The 23752-nt window shown below is 35.3% G+C and overlaps 1 protein-coding gene across 50 annotated transcripts in view; it reads left to right on the top strand.

Annotated features, from left to right (window-relative positions):
- The window catches only part of OtopLa (proton channel otopetrin-like a), a 250692-nt gene that overhangs the window by 108383 nt on the left and 118557 nt on the right, over positions 1-23752 (top strand). For 19 of the 50 annotated variants that reach the window (XM_073976950.1, XM_073976947.1, XM_073976939.1 and 16 more), the window contains 2 exons: positions 2206-2683; positions 12805-12938. In XM_073976950.1, coding sequence (XP_073833051.1) covers positions 2552-2683; positions 12805-12938 — 266 coding nt within the window. In that variant the 5' untranslated portion in view covers positions 2206-2551. Of the gene's footprint in view, positions 1-2205; positions 2684-12804; positions 12939-18882; positions 18949-23752 lie in introns of all 50 variants that reach the window. The other 31 variants (XM_073976922.1, XM_073976911.1, XM_073976909.1 and 28 more) reach the window with 3 other exon arrangements.

Here is a 23752-nt window from a genome sequence, read left to right as displayed (position 1 = left end):
TATATTGAAGTAAAATGAAACAATTAGTTTCCTTTCCTTTATGAAGATGACTTATTACCGACCTGCAGAAAGTTTTTAGGCTCAAAGAAGACTAATTACCCAATTTCCGATACATCGGTAAGATAATGCGGCTAAAACCTAAAAAAATACTATATAAAGGCAAGGACCTATACCGACAAATTTCATATGGAAAGTTTTATACCCCAAATGAACACCAAATTTCAGCTAATTCGGTGGTATATTGAGGCAACAACCTTCAAATTACCGATATTCGGGAAGTACCGTTCTATGGGGCTATAAAAAGGCGTGGACCTATACCCACAAATTTCATGTGGGAAGTTTTATATCCCCAATGATGACTAAACACCAAATTTCAGTCAGTTCGGAGGAATATTTAGGCCACAACCTTCAAAATACTGAAAATCGGGAGATACCGTTCAATGGGGGCTATATGAAGGCGTGAACCTATACCGACACAATTAGAGGGGAAAGTTGAATACCCCCAATTAAAACTAAATATAAAATTTTAGCCATTTCGCAGGAATATTGAGGCAACAACCTTCAAAATACCGAAAATCGGGAGGTACCGTTCTATGGGGGCTAAATAAAGGCGTGTACCTATACCAACAAAATTCTGGGCGAAAGTTTTATACTTCAAATGAAGACTAAATATCAAATTTTAGCCATTTCGGAGGAATATTGAGGCCACAACCTTCAAAATAACGAAAATCGGGAGGTAACGTTCTATGGGGGCTAAATAAAGGCGTGGACCTATATCAACAAAATTCTGGGCGAAAGTTTTATACTCCAAATGAAGACTAAATATCAAATTTTAGCCATTTCGCAGGAATATTGAGGCCACAACCTTCAGAATACCTAAAATCGGGAGGTGCCGTTCTATGGGGGCTATATGAAAGCGTGGACCTATACCAACTGGGGTAAAGTTTCATACTCCAAATGAAGACTAAATATTAAATTAAATTTCTGCCATTTCGGTGGAATATTGAGGCCTCAACCTTCAAAATACCGAAAATAGGGAGGTAACGTTCTTTGGGGACCATACAAAGGCGTGGACCTATACTAACAAAATTCTGGGGTAAAGTTTCATACTCCAAATGAAGACTTAATATTAAATTTCAGTCATTTCGGAGGAGTATTGAGGCCACAACCTTCAAAATACCGAAAATCGGGAGGTACCGTTCTATGGGGGCTATACCTGGACCGATAGAGCCCATTTGAAATACCAAACATCCTGGAGTAATAGAAACTTCTATACCAAATTACAAGCTCTATCTTAAAAGTTGCGAGTGCATCTTGATTTCAACAGACGGACGGACGGACAGACGGACATGGTTATATCGACTTAAAATTTTACCCTGATCAAGAATATATATTTTATAGGGTCTCCGATGAATATTTCGATGTGTTACAAACGGAAAGACAAATTTAATTATACCCTCCTTATTATGGTGAAGGGTATAAGAATAGTAACTGTACTTGGTTGGTGACATTTCATTATTAAAATAATGGGTTAGTAGGTCAATTTATAATGTGTTTTTGCTTGGATATACTTCTCAGTGTTCAATATTTCCATGTATTTCAGACCCCTTCCCTTATGCGAAATAACTAATATTTATTAAAGAATTTGTTTGGTGTCGGCTACGGAATGGGTTTCTATGGCATAGTAAAGATTCGTCTATGTGGACGCTACCATGTATAAATACCGCATATCAACTCCGGAAAGTAGCCATATATTTTCTGTTTTTCATTTATGTCCATTTGCTATCCATTTCTCATGTAGACGGATTGGTGTCCATATGATCTCAATGACGCTGATGAACAGCATGACCCAATTTTGCATTGAATTCATGAAATTATTTTTGGATTGAATTGCTAATGTCTGCCATAAATTTTATTATGAGGAATGCATGAGAAAAATTACAACAATGTTGTTGCAAATGTCTGGAAAAATTAATGTTGTGGAAAATTGGAAATATTTAAAAATAAATATTAACTATTAAATTACTTTAGTATTAAAAATTTTAAATTTTAGAAAAATAAAACTTATGGAAAATAAGAAATATTAAAAATGAATATTAATTATTAAATTTTAATTAATTCTCTTTCGATTTTTATTTATTTTTTTACTTTATATTTATATTTTGGAATACTCTAATGTTGTCTGCTTTCCCTCTTTCTTTACAGATTGACCAATAAATAATTCTTCAGCCAAGCTAATGGAATTTCAACAAAATCGACTGATTTTTGCCTCTTAAGAAATTTATACAAAAATAAGCCTGCAACAACAACATTTTTTATATACAGCAACAAAGAACATCAAAATTTAGCTACAACATTTTTGATAAGACGTAAATAGAAAATTTACCCTTTTTGGAGTAGTAGAAACGTAGAAATTAAAAAAAACAAAATCAAGACAAAACAACTACGCCTTACTTACTAAAACTATTTGCTTATCCCTTTGCCTATCCACACCCCCCATCCAATTATCCTGTCTCTTCTCCCCAACAACAACACGGCAAAACGATAAGGAATGCAGCGTTGTCCCTACATACATGAGATGCGAGAACGTTTATTGAACGAACAAAATCGTGAATCATTACCACTTGAACAAATGGAGCGTGCAAATCTTTTGGACAATAGACAATCGGCTGAACTGCAACAGGTCGGCACAATAGTCAAGGTAGGGGCCATAACTACAAAACTACTCGTTACAAGGATTTGTTGATATTAACGTTTTTTACCTTTCCTAAAAGAATAATAATTATTATTACAAATAAAAATTAAACACTTTCTTCTTTTCCAAAAACAAATTAAATTCAGTTTTTTTACAGTTTATGTTGTTTTGCTGCTGTGTTTTCTCTTTTTTATAATTAAGAAATCAAACAGAACCTAAAACCTTTTTACAGACTCCAATTACCACAGTCATCATACAGAAAATAAACAAAAGAACCAAATAAACAACAACTACAACAGAAAATAATGTTAATATCCTTGCACGAGTAATGGTTGGCCCTTTATCTTTAATTAATTGTTATTATTATTGTTGTTATTAATTTATTTTTTATAATTAAGTTGCTCAACTCATCATTCATAATTACATACGAGTACATTGTTCATTCAATCATTTTCATGACACATACATGACACATTGTTTCACATTTATATTAGGTGTGTTTTCTTTATTGTTTATTTATGAGAATAAAGATAAGTGGGATGGGATGAAGTGCATAACACGATTCTTAACATGGCATAAGAGCAGACATATCAACTAAAATGTTAAGCACTTGTTCTTCCGATATTTATCTTCAATTTATTTATTATAAATTTATTAAAAACACACCTAATATTTGGATATCTAACACCATTTCATGCTACGTATTTCAGAACATTTAATTGGATAAACACTACATATTTCTTTACATTTATACTCTTGTGAATTGGAATTGAATAGTTTTCGTTAAAAATTAATTATTCCACAAACACACATTTGTTTCAAATTACAATACAAAAATTAAAAATGTTTTCATTGTATATAATATACATTTTATGCCAGTCATGGAATTTTATGTTATTTTCATAAAAAATATTCATTTCATAAAAAATAATAATTAAAAAAAATTACAAAATGGAACAAACTTTATTTCGCTTATAGTTTAGGCGAGAAAATAATTAGAGTGTCCAAAACCGAAACCGTTTATCCGGTTACCCGGTTTTGAGTTACAAAACCTGTTTTCGCCAAAAACTTAATTTTCGGTTAACCGAAAACCCAGTTTTTTTGTGTCGGTTAACCGGTTTTAAAAAATAGGAATATTTGTAATATTTTATTAAAATTGTATTCTTGAAAGTAAACTAAACATCACTAACACAAGGTACGGTCAAAGTTCTAAATGACAAGACACTAGGGTTGTATAAATAGAAGTTATCAAAACCAGCCTTTGTTTTCTAGCCATTTACATTCAAAACAAAACTTCTTAGGCCATGTTAGATCGATTAATTAATTAAAAACTTTCATAAATAATGGCCTTCGTCCTAAAAAGACAATAATAAATAAAGACAGAACTTTAAAATTGAAAAATATTTTGTGTAAAATGTAGCGTTGTGTGAAAAAACTGCGTATACGTAATATCACACGGTAGTTTGTATGACGTTGCTTATACGTTTTTGAACAATTATAGTAAAGGGTACGATAACAAAATGTATTTTTGATTACGACATTTCACGATAACACTGTGCGACAACAAAAAAATGACAAGGAAAATCGAGTAGATTATGAAAGTAGAGCTAAAAATATGAGACACGTGTATCGGCTTTTTTAAAGTTTACGTCGCAATGTAACCAAAATAGGAGGGGCAAGTTCCGCCCATTTTTAATTTCTTCGAAATATTCGAGTTAAGATATCTTGAAATCCTTGCATTTCAGGTATATAGTGTCTTCGGCAACTTTACTTAGGAGGGTATGGGGAATATTTTTGAATAATTTTACTATATGTCTCGGAATACACCAAATCTGTAACTCTTGTCTAATCGCCAGGAATCTCTAAAAATGAAAAACACGTTTTAGGGTTAAAGTCGGTGTTCATCTGAGTTTATTCAAAATTGTCCTACAAAACATAATTTTAGAGAGATGATGTCGGAGACAAAAATATTCTCCGTCAAATTTCACTATGGGTCACCAAAGAAATGAAATGTCTATTTACATTTTATAGCATGAAAATATCAGTACCAATTTTGCTGAAAAAACATGAAATTATTTCCCAATTTTTTTGATGAAAACTTTTTCCTTCTTTTTTCGAGTTGGTACATGGAAGTAATATGAAACTTGGTTATAGGTGAAAAGTGTCAAAGGATGAAAAATTCGACACAAATTTTCACTATGAGTTTCAAAATAAACCATATATCTATGTATACTATTTCCTTAAAAAATTAGATTACAAATTTATATATATTAGGATGAAATTATATGTTTTAATTTTGGACTGTTAATTTTACATAATTCCATACTGGATCAAAATATAGCAAAATCCTTTACTTTTTGGGAATATTGTTAAAGAAAAAAATGTTCCAAAAGAAATTTCATTGTTAGTCTCTGAATAAAAGAAATCTGTAACCATATCGTATAACATTCTTAGCAGCCCTTGTTTTTGGTGTAGGGTTTAGGGCCGTATTTTACAATTTTTAACCAGATTTTCGTTGTGATTAAAAAATATAAATATCTTATTGATGGTTTTTCGTTATACATTCATACAGAAGATGTAGTGTGTTCAATTTAAATAGCTTTAAAAACATTTGTTGTGAATATAAATTTGAAAAATATAGAAAACTCAGATCGGACCTGCCCAAATTGTGTATTTTTAGTACTTTCAACTTAAATTCCGTAGTTTGGATAAGCCATTGGCTGCTTATATTGTATGTGAAAATACACTAGAGGTCTACGGCTATGGTCCAGTGAAAATATAGGTGTCATATGGGCTCTCACATGTCCAATTTGGTGTGGTCCAAAAAACTACAATGATGGGACTCACTCCTACTTTGGACGCATTTAACGTAAATAGCTGTATCATGAATGACCATAACGAACCCAGGTAGGATATATTCATTTATGTCTGCTGCTAAGAAAGTTATATGCTATGGTTACAGATTTCTTTAATTCAGAGACCCATAATGAAATTTCATTTGGAACATTTCTTTCTTTAACAATATTCCCAAAAAGTAAAGGATTTGGCTAGATTTTGATCCAGTATGGAATTATGTAAAATTAACAGTCCAAAATTAAAACATATAATTACATCCTAATATATATAAATTTGTAATCTAATTTTTTAAGGAAATAGTATACATAGATATATGGCTTATTTTGAAACTCATAGTGAAATTTTGTGTAGAATATTTCATCCTTTGACAATTTTCTCCTATAACCAAGTTTCAGATTACTTCCATGTACCAACTCGAAAAAAGAAGGAAACATTTTTCATCAAAAAAATTGTTTTTTCAGCAAAATTGGTACTGATATTTTCATGCTATAAAATGTAAATAGACATTTCATTTCTTTGGTGACCCATAGTGAAATTTGACGGAGAATATTTTTGTCTCCGACATCATCTCTCTAAAATTATGTTTTGTGGGACAATTTTGAATAAACTCAGATGAAGACCGACTTTAATCCTAAAACGTGTTTTTCATTTTTAGAGATTCCTGGCGATTAGACAAGAGTTACAGATTTGGTGTATTCCGAGACATATAGTAAAATTTTATGGCGAACAATTTTGTGGAATATTTGGATTTGATACGATCACATTTTTAAGGAGTTTTTGAAAGATTTTCAAAAAAAGGACAAAAAAGACCCCTTTGATGAACCGCATGAGGGTTAAAATTTTTATCAAAAATATTCCCCATACCCTCTTAAGTAAAGTTGCCGAAGACACTGTATACCTGAAATGCAAGGATTTCAAGATATCTTAACTCGAATATTTCGAAGAAATTAAAAATGGGCGGAACTTGCCCCGCCTATTTTGGTTACATTCCGACGTAAACTTTAAAAACGCCGATACACGTGTCTCATATTTTTAGCTCTACTTTCATAATCTACTCAATTTTTCCCATCATTTTGAAAAAAATGAATTTTGTTGCACAGTGTAATTTGACAAGACGAAGAATCCACACTTAATAAAATTGTAATTATATTTGTAAGGGTTTTACTATTCTAAGAGTACAATTTAGTTCTCAATTTTGCTGTTCCCAGTTGGAGGTTGAATGTCAAATAACAAGGATATTAATAGATAATTATATAATAACGAAGTGGTTTTACTTAAATTACCTCTTGCCGCACATTTTAATCAAATATGTATCAATTATGAACAATTTTGTAACTACTTAACAAAACCGGTTAACCGGTTTTGAAAATTTTTAAACCCCGAAAACCGGTTTTTGGAAATTTTTAAAATTTCGGTTAACTGAATACAATTTTGATTAGAAAAACCGGGGTTTTGGACACCCTAAAAATAATTAATAACAAGTAAAATAGTATAAGTCGGTTCTGCCGACATAGATATACCCTCAGCCTGTGTGAATTGAAACACTCATTTCCCAAAAAACGTATGTATTTAGGGGATGGTTTTCAAAATTTTGGGCGTATGAACCGACAAAAATATGGATTTGGGTTAAAGCTCAAATGTTTAGCTGAGTAGGTACCTAAAAGAATGGACCTACATAGTCCATTTTGGATCTTGGGTCTTATTTTGGGAGTCATTCCTTCGAAATACATAACATCGCTGTAATAGGGGCATTGAGCGCAATATCTTGCAAGAAAAGTCAAATGGTAGTCCTAAACTCTACTTTTCCGAAATTTGTTTACCCGAAGGATTTGACACATATAGTCTAAATTTAAACGGATCTATGTCTCGTAGAAATATTACGATGTTCAAATCAGTTATCGCCTTCGAAAGTTATGGTATACACAATTTTAGCGAAATGTTTAGAACTATTGTGAGGGAGGTACCAGAAGGAGTGGGCGATATGACCCATCTTAGAAATTGTTTTAGTTTTGCGCAAAAAAATGTGTATCTTATAATGGGGCGGAGAATACAAGTTGTTACAACAAAAATCGAAACAATTCGAGAGTAGGTCTTAAACTGCATTAATGCTAACGAGGGTATATACACTTTCATACGGGCAAAATGTGCCTCATTAAAATAATGGTTTAAGAACCCAAGTATCTTTGGACGAAATGTGTTTCAGACAATTTTTAGTTGATTTAGCCATGTCCATCCGTCTGGCTGGCCGATTCAGTCCAAAATTTGGCTTTTGTAATATTTTGCCCAAACTTAGTTTAAGTTCGAAGATGGGTTATATCGGTCCACTCCTTCCGGTACCTCCCCCACAAAAGTTCGAAAATGTTCGGAAAGTTTGTGCACACAATAACTCTTGAAGGGAGAGACCGATTTGGTAAAAACTTTGTATAGCGTAAACTTTCTACCAGAGTAATATGAGGTTCCAATATGGTCTCAATAGGTTTAAGACCTGCTCTCGAATCGCTTTTTTGTTGAAGCGATTTGCATTCGCTACCTCCATTACGACGGTAAAAGTTTTTTTCAGGGGAAACAGCCTGAAAGTTGTAAAAACCCTGTCACCCTATGTGGCGGTCGAAGAGCACGATAACTCTCGAACTGTTCAACCGATTTGGTCCAACATTTGGTCTTCGTCATATTATATCCAAACTTAGTTTCATGGGCAATACCGGTCCACAACTTTCGGTACTTTTCCCCAATGTTTAAAAATGTCACTAAAATTCTAGGACGATATCAATTGAATGGGGCAACCAACTTGGTCCAAACTTTGGATCTCCTAATATTTTATAAAAATTTTGTTTAACTTCTCAAATTGCCCATATCGGTCCTCCCTGAGGGTACCTCCGCCACAAAAGTTCAACATTTGTGTCTTAGTGCAGTTAATTCCTAATCCACATTTTTGTCGGCAAGTTCAAATGTCCAAAAAGGGCCACAAAATTCTGAAGAGACCTTAAATACATTTCGCTTCACATTGGCTGAGGGTATATATCTGTCGGCAAAGCCGACTGAAACTTTTTTACTTGTATATTAATTTTTTTCAATTATGTTAAAAGGTTGTAGGGGATCAAAATAAGTTGATTATGGCATAGCTTTTAAACTGTTTACTTAGACCAGAACAGATGCTACTATTGGCCAATATTATTCTTCTTTTGGTTTCTAAGCTGATGTTGTTCGTTTTATTTATGGCGGTGCCGATGTAAATAAAGTCATTTACTAACTCTAAATTGTAGTACTGAACATCAGCAGTTGGTCCGTGTCTACTGGACGTCTTGCGTGTTGATACCAGGGCATCGGAGTGGAGCCATTTTTCCTTCGACTCCGACTCCAGGCCAGTTTTTTTCACGACTCCGACACCGACTCCGGAGTCGACTCCGAGGGTAATTTCCTATACCACTAAAATTTAATAAAGTATGCTAAATTTTTAAAATTTTCCTATACTAGGACTCTATATCAATAACTCAATAATGTGGAAGCGCAATGGCAAAGATTAGCCCACTCACTTCAAACTGCCGCAAAATCTGTGCTTGGGTACCAAAAACCACCACCTAAAAATCTATGGTACGATCAGGAGTGCCGTAAGGCTACTGAAGAAAAGAACGCGGCATACAGAGCAACCCTGCATTCAGTAGCAACACAAAGCGCGAAAAAAATATTGGAAGAAGAGGAGAGAGGAGAAGCGTATTTTCAAAAGAAAAAAGAAAGAGCAAGAAAAACGTGAGCATAAGAAACGCGAGAAGGCATAAGCCAGTAACATTATATCCTTATTGTATCTAGTGCTATTTTTATCTTTATCAAGATATACATTCGCTTTTGGTATGACCTTTTCCAATAGAGGTTATTTCCTACTTTAACAGCTGATCTTGTATTAGCCAATATCATCCTGCATAATCCTAGAGGTTTTGCAGGGATACAAAACTCAGACATGGCTTGGAACACCTTCCATCGAATTGGGCTGTCGAAGGCGGCCTTATAGTCGACGAACAGGTGGTATGTGTCGATCTGTCTTTCGTGGGCCTTCTCCAGTATTTGGCGCAGTGTGGAGATTTGGTCAATTTTCGATTTACCAGGTCTAAAACCGCATTGGTATGACCCGATTCTGTTATTGACCATGGGGTTCAACCGTTCACACAGTACACTCGACAGCACTTTGTATGCGATTGGGAGCAGACTTATGTCTCTGTAGTATGTACACACCGTCTTGTCTCCTTTCTTGTGTACGGAACATAGGAGGCTGAGGTTCCAATCGTTGGGTATGCTCTCTTCCTGCCAAATTTCGGCAATTAACTGATGCATACTCCTTATCAGAATTTCGCCACAGGTCTTGAACAGTTCCATCAGCTCCTGCTGCTTTATTGTTTTTCAGCCAATTAATTGCTGTCATGTCCTCCCTTTGGCTAGGTGGAAGACATTCAACGTTGTCGTTTGCGATTGGTTCTGGTGTATCTTCATCGTCGCCCATATTTGACACTAAGAGCTTCATGAAATGCTCCTTCCAGGTCCTCAGTACGCTATCTGTATCAGTTACCAGATGCCCTTCTTGATCTTTGCAGGAGAATGTGCTTGCACCATACCCTTCATTCTGGTGTTTTAAACTCTGGTAAAATTTTCGGACTTCATTATGACTCCTGAACATCTCGCGTTTCTTACGCTCACGTTTTTCTTGCTCTTTCTTTTTTCTTTTGAAACTACATTTCTCCTCTCTCCCCTTCTTTCGCGATGTTTTTCTTTCGCGCTTCGTGTTGCTACTGAATGCAGGGTTGCTCTGTATGCCGCGTTCTTTTCTGCAGTAGCCTTACGGCACTCCTGATTTTTAGGTGGTGGTTTTTGGTACCCAAGCACAGATTTTGCGGCAGTTTGAAGTGAGTAGACTATTCTTTGCCAATGCGCTTCCACATTATCGGGACAAACAGTGCCGTCTTCCAGCATGTGAGTCAGTTGAGCGGAATAGGCTTGTGCTATCTGTTGTGTTTGCAGCTTCTTGATATCCTGCTTCCGTCCCGTGTTAGATCACACTTTTGCCGCGACATTAAGGCGAGTGCGTACCTTTGCTGCTACTAGGAAATGGTCCGGATCGATGTTCGCTCCTCGAACCGATCAGATATCTAACACACTGGACGAGTGTCTTCCGTCTATCACAACATGATCAATCTGGTTTCTTGTTTTCCCATCTGCGGATATCCACGTGGCCTTGTGTATGTCGAGGTGTTGGAATCTGGTACTGCTCACTGCCATGTTTTTTGCCGTTGCAAAATCGATCAGCCTCATTCCGTTGTCGGATGTTACCTCATGAAGGCTGAACTTTCCGATCGTGGGACCAAAGATATTTTCTCTCCCAATTTCAGCATTAAAATCTCCTGGAACAATCTTAATGCCATGGCCAGGGCAGCAGTCATATGCTCTCTCTAGACGCTCGTAGAATATATCCTTGGTCTGTTCATCTTCCTCTTGGGTCGGGGCATGGGCGCAGATGAGACTGACGTTGAAACTACTTTGCTTTTATACGGACTGTGGCAATTCTCTCATCAACCGGAGTGAAGCTGGATGATGAGATTTTTAGGTCTCTTATTTACCATAAATCCAACACCTAGCTCATGTTTCGTTTCGTGGCAGATATAATACAGTGCGTAATCGTTTGTTATTTTTACGTCTGCCCGGTTCCATCGCACTTCCTGTAAGACGATAATATCAACTTTGTAATTAGCAAGTACATCCGCCAGTGCGCAAACTGCACTTGCTCTGTAGAGGGTCCAGGTGCAGATTCGCAGATCATGTTCCTTAAAACGTTTGGGGTGTTTTGACGGGGTGAGTTACTAGCCCAACGCTCAACCCAAGTTTTTAATGTTCTTATGGGTGAACGCGCGGCAGATGTTAGCTCACTACCTTCGACGGATGTTAAAGGCAGCCCCCCAGATGACACCACGGGGACGTCAGTGTCCACTTGAGATGAAAGAGGGACCAAGATAAATCCTGGGCTTTGCTTTGTTAAAGCCGGTCAAGGTTTAAACGTTCTTATGTGTGAACGCGCGGCAGATGTTAGCTCACTACCTTCGACGGATGTTAAAGGCAGCCCCCAGGTGACACCACGGGGAGGTCAGTGTCCACTTGAGATGAAAGAGGGACCAAGATAAATCCTGGGCTTTGCTTTGTTAAAGCCGGTCAAGACCGTTGCTTGGTATCATTCATCTCCTACGTCACCCACCCACTTCGACGCTACATTTCGGTAATTTGTGGCATATATTGTGTCTCGTTACTGATCTCAAATCTAATATAACTAACCTGTTCTGAGAAAGAAAGTTTGTTCCATTAGGTTACAAATTTTAAATTATGTCAATATTAATTTTTATTTATTTTTTTTTTTAAGATATAAAATATATCCCATAATTTTTCAATTTTGCATGTTTTTAGATTTATTTTAATATAAATAACAGATTAGGAAATTAATTAATTAACAAATTTATGAAATGCGTATAAACCTATAATATATTTTCAAAATTTACTTTCATATTAATAATTTATAAATTCTTATACATAATAAATTCTTATATATAGTTTAGAATATTTTAGATGGCAAAACATGTTGCCATATTTAAATTATCAAAACACAAGACTATCTATGCTTTACTTTATAAAAATTGTTTACATACCAAAAAACATTCTTTAGTTTACATTCAATTCCAATTTTCTTTGAATGCGCCTTGGTCGTATGTGTTTTCTTTCTATCCAACAATAAATACATATATGAATAGTTTTTCGGTTGAAACTATAACCATAACAATAACTTTGAATGTTGTTGAGTGATTTGTAAAAGAAATCAAACATGCAACGAGAAAAATTACAAAGAACACACAAAATAATTTATTTTTTTGTTTCTGTTTTCCCTTCTGCTCAAAATTTTCACAACACCCCCAATGCATAACAAATGTTCATAATTTGTGACCTCCACCACCATAAAAATAAACAAATGCTGCAAACATTTGTGATGATGGCGACGACTGCAACTACGACGATGATGATGATCGAATTGAACATAAATCATAAATTTATTCCTCCTGTCCATTTGTCCAACAACACACACAAACGCATAAACAAACGCATTTGTTACAAATCACAAAATCTCACTGAATCACCCACCACTGACTGCAACTATAAATATTTACAATTCTTTGTTACAAACAAAATGGAATTTGGATTGTCTGCCGGACGAATGCAACGCATAACAGCTGCATGGCGATGGCTATCACACAAGTCCGGCCCATCAACGTACCCCTTTGGTGCCACGGGATCTAGGAGAAGATTTCAATTTGGATTTTGATGATGATTTCCCCATAGAAGTAAGAAGGCCTAAAAATGCAAAGTAAGTATTTCATTGAATTTCTAAAATAATTTATAACGGCTATTATTTGGCTTAACTAGTATTTTCCCTTTGTTAAGCTTTTGCTCTTTTTCATTCCCCGCCCCTCTAAAGTTAACCCCCCTAACCCAGTATTTTAAAGTAATTTTGAGAATATTAATGTAAAATTTCATTTTCTCCAGTATTTTTTGTTTTGGTAATCGATTTGTGGCTTGTTAAAAATAAAGTTGTTTTTGTTGTTAAATATTTATGAAATAAAAAACGAATTAAAATTTATTGTGATAAAAAAATTATTTTTTTAAAAATTCAACAAAATGAAATTTTATGTTCTTTAAAAAAATTGAACACTGCTCATAATTATTTGGTAAACAAAAAACAATTAATAGAATAAATCCGCTGTGCTCACAGCCTATCTATGGAGTGGTGTGCTATGTAATGTACAATGAACAGTTTCCTAATTCTAAAAAAAAGTAGGAGATGGTCACCTATCTCCCCATAAATGTGTCCATCAGCAGACCGCCCAAATTCATCACCTCTAACAGCAATACTTTCATCAATCTTGGGAAAGCTAATTGGTCTACTTTAAGAGAGTTCACCAATCACTGCTTTAGAGAACTGCCCAACAACTCTGATGTTCGGGTAGCAGAGAGGACATTCCGCGACATCATCACAGCTGTTACGTACACTACTTTATTTGATTGTTTCCTTGAATATTGATTTAAGCCCTTCAATATCTATGGACCTAAACCAGAAAAATTATACAAAATCTTTATTTTGCAATTCAGAGAATCCTTTCTACAGAGTTCGTATGTTCTAGAAAGTTGTTTATTGAGATATTAGATAAATTTATACCCTCAGCATTTATGCTAAGGGGGGTGTATACACTTTCATACGGGCAAAATGTGCCTCATCGAAATAAGGGTTTTAGACCCCATGTATGTTTGGACGAAAAGTGTTTCAGACAATTTGGAGTCGACTTAGCAATGTCCGTCCGTCTGTCTGTCTGGCTGGTGCGCACGATATCTCTCGAACGGATGAACCGATTTGGTCCAAAATTTGGCTTTCGCAATATTTTGCCCAAACTTCCCCACAAAAGTTGGATAATGTTCGAAAATTTGTGCGCACGATAACTCTTGAAGGGAGTAACCGATTTGGTCCATACTTTACGCATCCTAATATATCTATCAGATATAGCACATGTTTGAATATGGACTATATATTTGCCCATTTCTGCAGGTACCTCCCACACAGAATTTCGGATAAGTTCACTTTAAGACCTGCTCTTGACTAACCTCGATTTCTGTTGAAGCAACTTGCAATCGCTGTCTCAATTACAACGGTAATTTTTTTTTTTTTTTAATTTTTTCATTGTTTGGAAAACAGCACGAAAGTTGAAAAAACCCCGATGGCACCATATGTAGTGGCTGGAGAGCAGGATAAGTCTCGAACTGTGCAACCGATTTGGTCCAACATTTGGTCTTCGTCATATTATATCCAAACTTAGTTTCATGGAGCAATACCGGTCCACAACTTCGATATCGGAAATTGATTTCAGATATGGACCTTACACATGTTGGTACCCACTTGAGGTACCTTTCCTACCCCGGTAGCCGGTCCAACTGTTCATGGGTATAATTTCAAGAAGTCCCAAAATTTGGAAATTTGATTTTGAATATGGACCTTGTATATTTCAGTAGATACTTGAGGTACATTTCATTTCCCCGTCGGCGCTTGTCCCCAGGTTTTATAGTTTTCGAACCGTGGGTCCAACTGTTGATAGGTATATTTTCAAGAAGTCCCAAAATTATCAATGTCGGAATTTGATTTCAGATATGGACTTTACACATTTTGATGTCCACTGGAGGTACCTTTCATACCCCGGCAGTCGCTTGTTCCCAGGTTTTATAGTTTTCGAACTGTGGATGATTTCGGATATGGACTGAATATATTATGGTAGCTACCTGAGGCACATTTCATTCCCCCCGTAGCCGCTTGTTCCCAGGTTTTATAGTTTTCAAACTGTGGGTCCAACTGTTCATGGATATAATTTCAAGAAGTCCCAAAATTTTCGATATCGGAAATTGATTTTAATATGGACTCTTTTACTACCTCAAAATTCTCAACAGTTGGTCCGATCTCAATGGACGCATTACGCGTCGACACCATCAACTTGGTCTTCTCGCCGTTTACCGCCAGACCCACTTTAGCAGATTCCCCTTCGACCTTCATAAAGGTATCGGTTACTTCTTTTACTGATCGTCCCATGATGTCTATATCATCAGCATAAGTAAGTAACATGTGGCTGTTGGTGTAGATTGTGCCACTTCTTTTGACGTTTGCCTCTCGTATAACCTTTTCTAGCAGGATATTAAAAAGATCACACGATAGGCTGTCTCCTTGCCTGAAACCTCTTTTGGTACAAAACTCTTCGGAGAGGTTCTTTCCCATTTTAACCGAGGACCGAGTATCAGTTAATGTCATTCTACAAAGCCGAATCAGCTTTGCAGAAATACCAAAACCAGACATGGCTTGGAACACCTTTGACTGCACGTTCATCTGCATTTCATAGGTCTTCTCCAGGATTTGTCTCAAGGTAAATATCTGTTCAATGGTGGATTTGCCCGGTCTAAAGCCGCATTGATAGGGTCCAATAATTTCATTGACGATAGCCTTTAGTCTCTCACACAATATACCAGATACTATCTTATATGTAATAGTGAGCCGACTTATGTCACTGTAATTGGACCACACAGTCTTATTTTCCTTCTTGTGGGCTGGACATAGGATGCTCACGTTCCAATCGTCGGGTACGAGTTCTTCCTGTCAGATGATGCTAACTAGCTGATGCATTCACCTTATCAGAGTGTCGCCTCCGGTTTTGAACAGCTCGGCTGGCAAGCCATCGGCTCCTACTGCCTTATTATTCTTCAACCGGTTTATTGCTGTCTTTACCTCATCCTCGCCATCATCGCTACTATCGGATACCAACAGTTTGGAAAAATGTATCTGTATCAGTTACCAAAATACCTTGCAGGTCTCTACAGGAGGATGCACCTGTACCAAAGCCATCATTTTGATGTTACACTATTTGGTAGAATTTTCGGACTTCTTCGCTTTTTCATCTCTCTCTTTTTCCTGCGAAAAAGACGTTTCTCCTCTCTCCTTTTCTCCCTATACCTCTCTCGTGCGCTACGCGTTGCTACTGATTGTAAAGTAGCCCTATATGCCGCATTTTTCTCTTCGGTAGCAGCACGACACTTCTGGCCATACCATGGGTTCGTTGGTGGAGGTCTCTGGTATCTAAGTATTGATTTTGCGGCATGGAGTGGACAATATTTTGCCATTGTGTTGTTATGTTATCGGGACAAGAAGTGCTCACATTAAGCAATTGGGCTAGTTGAGTGGAATATGCTGTGGCTAACTATTGTGATTGCAGCTTACCGATGTCTAACTTCCGCGTTGTGTCTATTCGCACCTTGTTTGCTACGTTTAATCTGGTACGTACCTTTGCTGCAACAAGGTAGTGGTCCGAGTCTATGTTTGCACCCCGGAACGATCGTACATCCAACACACTTGATGCATGTCTTCCATCTATCACAACGTGATCAATTAGATTTCTTGTTCTTCGATCGGGCGACAGCCAGGTGTCCTTATGAATATCGAGATGCTTAAATCCGGTACTGCTAACTACCATGTTTCTTGCAGCGGCAAAGTCTATCAGCCTCATACCATTATGAGATATTTCACTGTGGCGAATGAATTTCCCGACTGTTGGGCCAAAGATATTCTCGTTTCCAATTTTGACATTAAAATCGCCTAGTATAATTTTAATGTCATGGGCAGGGCAACGGCCATAAGATTCTTCTAAGCGCTCGTAAAATATATCTTTGGTCTGTTTGACCTTGTTTTCAGTGGGAGCATGAGCGCAAATAAAGCTGATGTTAAAGAATTTTGTTTTAAATCGTATTGCAGCGAATCTTTCATTCACTGGGGTAAAGCTGGAGACCAGATGTTTTAACCTCCGACCAACTACAAACCCGCAACCAAACTCATGCTTTGTGTCATGGCAGCTATAATACAGTGTGTCACCTTTAGGTGTTGGTGTGACGCCTTTCCCAATCCATCGTAGTTCTTGTATGACAGTAAAGTCGGCCTTGTACTTCTTCTCTATAAAGAGTGCGAACATTCCAGGTGCAGATTCGCAGATCATGGTCCTTAAAACGTTTGCGGGGTTCGTCCACCTTAGAGGGGCTTGTTTTTCCTTTCGTTCGTTTTTTCATAGTATGCTGTTTTTTCTAGGCGAGGGTTACTAAGCCGACGACCAAACACAAGTTTTTAACGTTCTTATGCGTGAACGAGCGGCACATGTTAGCTCACTACCTTTAACGGGTGTTGAAGGCAGTTCCCCAGGTGACACCACGGGGAGGTCAGTGTCCACTTGATATGAAAGAGGGATCAAGATAAATCCTGGGCTTTGCCATTTTAAAGCCGGTCCGGACCGTTCCTTGGTATCTTCCATCCCCTACGTCACCCCGATAGTTATCCACCACCATCCATTAATGTTGATTACTATAGCAATTTTTAGAGCTTTTGGACCATTATGTCTGGTTGCATGGACTTACGCATAAAAAGGATCATATCACTGTACAAATGGCCACAAGAAGTAACGTACAATTCTTAAAAGTGAAATTTTTAACTTTCTTGGGCGAGGTAAAATTCAAAAATATGTTAAAACGAGATATGTCCTCGTACTGCACTTTAGCAAAAATTTTATTAAAGATTTCTGAAATTTTGTGGGTGAGATACGCGAAAGAGTGGACTGGTGTGGAACATGTTCGAACGAGATCTAATTTTGGAGAAAATATTTTGATGTGCAAAGATTGAACAAATCGACAGAGCGAAATCGACTCTAAATAGTTTAAAATGGAAATTGTCAAAATATACTTGAGGTCTTTGAGTGAAGACTTTGAGGGGAACCGGGAACAATGCTTTCCCCGCATGAGTAAAGAATGATGTCAGAATTTAGCGTCGCATGGACGACAATATCGAATGCCTTTGGCATATCAAATGCTTTCACAATGGTCCGTTGGGATAGTGGAGGTAATTCTGTTAACTTTACTGGGTGTGAAGGAAATAAGTTACAAATGGTCCTTAAGTGGGTTGCATCGCCGAAATATGGCTCGTTTGCACCGGTATTGCATGATTGCAGGCGTTGTCAATATAAATGGAGTTTGTGAGTCTTCTTCTGCGTTTAAAACTTCCTTTGGAAATCCCATATTAACTATATACATTCAGCAGGCCTTACAAGTAGCAACCAGATGACACCTCCACGAATTCGGTGTCCTTTTGGTATTAAATTTACACCTGAACTTTTATAAAACGAAGGTCACTACACGGAATGATTCTCGATAAGACGTAGTTTAATAAAACAAAAATATGAATTCTCAAAGAAGATAATGACTTTTCTCTCTCTTATAGGAAAGTTTGACTGTACATCGCTACCTCTCATAGGACCCGTGACAAAAAAAAAAAACTTAAAATATAAGAAAAGGTCAAACAATTAAATTTTTCCTCGAATTTTGTCTAACTGTCCCATTCATCGGAACAGACACCCAAATAATTTATGATTCGAAAAATAAATGTACCTAAATCCAAAGAAAAATTTAAAGTGTTCAATTTTTCTCCAAATTTTTTTTCTAACTGTCCAAGTTTCTTTTTACTAACATAAAAAGTTTAAAAAATTGCAATAACAAATTTAACTAAATATTTCATATTTTATATTTGTTTTTGTTTTAATGTTTCCATTTTTTGTTTTCTACTTTTTTCTTTCTTTCATAATTTATGTGTGTCAAACTGTATTTTCAATCTGTGTCTTGTGTGTGTGCCCCATTATAACCAATACCAAAAAATAAAAAAAAACCAAACAAAAACTAATTTCAAATTCAAGTAATAACCAAGAACGAAAATCAGCCAGCACAAATCTGGAACATGTTTCGGCATCACCATCAAAAAGGTTGGCAAACAAACAAACAAAAATATAAAAAAAATTAAACTAGAAATTAGAGAATTAAAATTAAATTCTTTTTCTCAACCTTCTTTTGCCTATAAATTTTTTTCTAACAAGATTTATTTTTGTACTAATTTTTTTTAACAAATTCTGGGTTTTGGTATTTTATTTCTTTAAATAATTTGCATATTTAGATAGTTCGTTTATCTAGCACAATTCAATAATATTTATGAATTTGGTGTTTATTGTTCATAAAACAACGTTTATTGTGATCGAAATCTATTTCCTTTCCTCGAACAGCTGTGGCCCAAATTTGTGTTAATTGCTTGGAAGGAAGGGATTATTTCTCACCAAAATTTGAATGTTGTTTTAGTTGGAGTTCTGTGCATGATCTCAATGTGTGTGTCTGTCTTTCATTACAACATGTTTTCAAACATCTCAACACATAATCATAACGCAACATTTTCTTATGCACTGTTTTTATATGAAATGCACATTGCACCATAAAAGTCACACTAACAACAAAAAAATTCCCAGTCCGTAAATTAGGAAAATGTAGTCATTAGTATAGACATATACAAACTCATTCATTTCATTTTTATATTACAAAAATATATTTCAAATCTGTCATTAAATATTCATGCGCCTTAAAAAGTTAAATCTAAAATGTAGAAAATTTTCAAATAAACTATATAAATACATATGTACATATTTATTATGATCTAAGCGACGACATAACGCACTAATTTAAATAAAACATCCATTGAGAAATGAAATCAAATTTTGAATGCTTCACATTTGTAATTCGATCTAAATTCTCTATTGCAGAGAGGAATGTTTACAAAACACACTGACAGCCTTGCAAAATTTACTGATCGCTACCACTATCATGATTTCATCCCCGCGAAGGAAATTATCAATTGGCTTTTCAGTTTTTGAAATAATGATTTTTCTAGTGAAAAACCGAACTATTTAAGCATCGAGTATTCCCATGTTAATGATAATGATGTTCACTTTTCTGCGCCGGTATGAATATCCCAACAAAATTTGAAGGAAGGGGTTTTATGCGATGACGTGATTTCATGTCATCTTTTGTATTGGTTCAAATGAAGTGGTGAAAGATCCAACCTTTCATTAGAATTTGAGCAGTGTCCAATGTTACGAAAAACCTGGCCAAAACTCTAAAAATTAATGAATTTTGACATAACCTTGGGTTCTTATGTTTTTCGGGTCGCTGGTTCCTTTTTTGATATTATTTAACCCTCAGGTGGTCATGAAAACGGTCTTTTTGTCCCTTCACCTATAAAATGTGATCGTATTAGATCAAAATATTCCACAAATTTCTTCGCCATCAATTTTAACTATAGGTCTTAGAATACACCAAAACTCTATATCTTACCTAAACTCCATAAATATGCAAAATTAAAAACACATTTTAGGATTAAGGTCGTACTTCATGTTAGTTTTAGCAAAATGGCCACACGAAAAATCATTTTAGAGAAATGGCGTCAAAGACAACAATATTCTTCGCTAAATTTCACTATAAGTCACCAAATAAATGAAATCTCTAATTGCATTACATACCAAGGAAATATCGGTATAAATTTTGCCAAAAAACCAAGAAATTAAAATAGGGTTGCAAGGTTCTACCATTTCTACCGTTTTGGAATATTTGAGTTAAGATTACTTGGAATCCTTGCACTTTAGATATATGGTGTTTTTGGCAACGTTACTGACAAGAACGCAAGGAATATTTTCTTTAAAAAAATTAACCCTCGTGCGAGTTATAAAAGGCGTCTTTTTGGTCCGTTTTTTCACAAATCTTTAAAATCTTCTATAAAGCGTTATCGTATCAGGTCAAAATATTCTAGAATAGCCGAAGAGAGAATTAACACACAACCGATAATGAACAGGCTATTCGTTTTGCTAGCCCGATCACTTCTCGTCTCTAGTGACCGGCTTAGTGGTTTCCCGGTTGTTGGTTGCTTTTGAACGTCCATTGTTGCCGGCATTTATTTGCTCTCTAACCGAAACGACGATGATAATAACATATACAGTGCCCGGCATAATTATTTTTACAAGTTTGAAAAAATGATGTGTTTGGTTTTTTACCGGATTAGTCTTCTACAAAAATATGAAAAAATATTCTGGCTAATCCTTTACTAGAGTACTTATAATTAGTAATAAATGTTATCAATTTAAATTTACCCTTCCACTTTTGTAATGTAAATAAAATTTCACTGCGTGGCATAAGTATTTTGACAAAATTGTTTTATTGATTTTTAGACCTCAACAATTTAAAATGTTTTATTTATATTTATGATTATTATTAGTTATGGTAAAAATAATATGCTTCACACACATCTGTACCGCTATGGACCCATTTACGGATCGATGTTTCAAGGATTTAGGGATTTATCACTAAACAAGATTTTCGATGATTTTCTCCCATTATTTTTCACATTTCCACTTTTTAATGAGAGTAAGAACATTTTTCTCTTACAAATGTGATATTTGAAGGAGACTACTTTAAGTTTGAACCCGAAATACGCTCCAAACCTGCTCCACAAAATTCAGGCTTACCATAGTAGCAGTGTTCTGCAAATGAATACATAACATTTCGATCGGTTTAATACCATGTTGTTATGAAATATTGTTTAAAATGCCAAAATATTCATTATAGTCCACAGCATTATCGATAAAAATTTAATATCACAGTATTTTAAATGGTGGATCAACATATTCTGATGCCTGGAAATATTTGTTCATGGCAATAGCATCAGAAGGACATTTATTTCAGAAAGATATCAAACTTTTTGGCGGTTTTTTGACTCAAGCATACTAAAAAGGTTATTCTAAGATGAATTATGTCCAAATTTATTTTTATCAGTCCACAATATGCTGTACCACAATGATTGGTGGGGTGCAAGTGATTTTTATTGAAAATCTAATTGAAAATTTTTGTGGCTATGATTTATCAATCGAGTGGAATAGCAAAAAATGACTTGAAATTGATTTTTTTCTAATGTTTAGAGGTTCTAGTCTTAATAGAGAGTTTGCTTTGACATCGAAATTATTCAGAAGATGAGGATTTGTGTGCTTAAGTAAGATTAGATTTGCAATTCTGCTCTATTTACCGGAGAGCGACTTCTGTAATTTCACATTTTCTGCCTAGATCGACCATATTTACAGCGTTTTCAGTATTTTGAGATTTATTCGTTTCAAAATAAATAGATAACTGCAGCAATGTCTAAACAATAGCTACATTTATCACCGAAACTGTAATTTTAAATTTCACTACAATTTTTGACACCAACATTCCCTATTTGAATTAAAAATCTATGACTGTCAAGAACATTTTTTCTTAAATGTTAATAATTTAGCTAAATCAATTCATTTTGTTACCAAAAAGTTCGATTAAGTACCAAAAGTAACATAACACTGTGCAACACTGGAAATGCAAACAACTTCCAATGGACATTTTCTGAAAGTACATATTGAGACTACAAAAAACTTATTTGGGTTTTGTGTTCTTAGATCGGGTTTAGATTTTATGGGCTCATCTAAACCGACCTAAAATGAGCCTTTTTCCAGTGATCGGACCTTTATCTCCGAAACTAATAAGAATTTTGCTTTGCAGTCTTCAGCAATATTGTAGCCCTAAAGTAGAAGAACTTATGTGTGAAACAGACGAACTAGGAAAAGCTGCATCTAGCACATCAAACTCGTTAAAATATAGAAAAGTTTACATAATTTCTGAAATTCTGGTCAGTAACAACTAAACTGTTGAAAGTTGAAACAAGTAACCATTCTAAAAATGTTCCAAATAATGTGACCATCAATTCTTCAGAACATTCTGAAACTCTAAAATGGTTATTTCACGTTGTTTAAGGGGTATTTCATAACATACCTTTTACAAAACTTATTTCAAACAATGTTCATACAGGCTGTTTATTCTCATGTTGGGGTTGTCAATGAATTATTGAAATATTTACCAAATTGTTGTTGCAAAATCTGCTATAAACAAGGCGATAGTGGCATTTTACAACAATATAATGTTCTAAAGAGTTGTGTATTACATTCCAGAAAATATTTTCCCAAAAGGTAACATTAAGAAGAATTTAACATTTTGGGAGATACGCTGCGAAATATACATAATTATAGAATTTTTAGATATATTATACAATTTGAGGCAATAAATGCAGATTTTCGAGTTCACTATTCCTCCAAATATTTTCTTGTTGCTCTTATCTACAAGTTTGCTGCAGATGCCAAAACAAGATTTGTATTGGTCTCTGAGATACAGCCCCGATTTGTTTTAAAAATTCGATCTTTTACCATGTTTAGATGAGGCCATAAAAACCGAACCCGATCTAAGAAAACAAAACCCAAATATGGTTATTGCCTATTGGCCCTCTGCTTTCATAAAATTCTGGACAGAAGTTGTTTGCACGCGATTGGCTCCAAAATGTTGCACAGTGTAATTATAGCATGTCAAAATACTTATGCCGTTTTGCGTTTGCCTCCCTTTTTAAACATTCGCCTACCTAATCACAAATAAAGCTGGAATGTTTTTGAACCACTAATTTTTATTTAGCTGAGAGGACAGAGAATACCCCTAAGCTGTTAGTATCCCGTTATATGAATGCTGACAATAATTATATGCCTTTTAAGACAAATGTAAATTTTGTAAAAATAATTATGCCGGGCACTGTACCTGTAGTGGGATTCTGTAACTCATTTTTGCTGTTATCGATAATTGTCGGTAAAATGAAATTGCTTATAATTTCGATAATTAACGAAATTTTTC

Source organism: Musca autumnalis, unplaced genomic scaffold (genome assembly GCF_047663935.1).
Source record: "Musca autumnalis isolate F117 unplaced genomic scaffold, ASM4766393v1 scaffold_3, whole genome shotgun sequence".
In the NCBI taxonomy this organism is placed as follows: Eukaryota; Metazoa; Arthropoda; class Insecta; order Diptera; family Muscidae; genus Musca; species Musca autumnalis.
The sequence above is the reverse complement of the archived record's forward strand: the minus strand, read 5'-3'. Positions and strand labels throughout refer to the sequence as shown.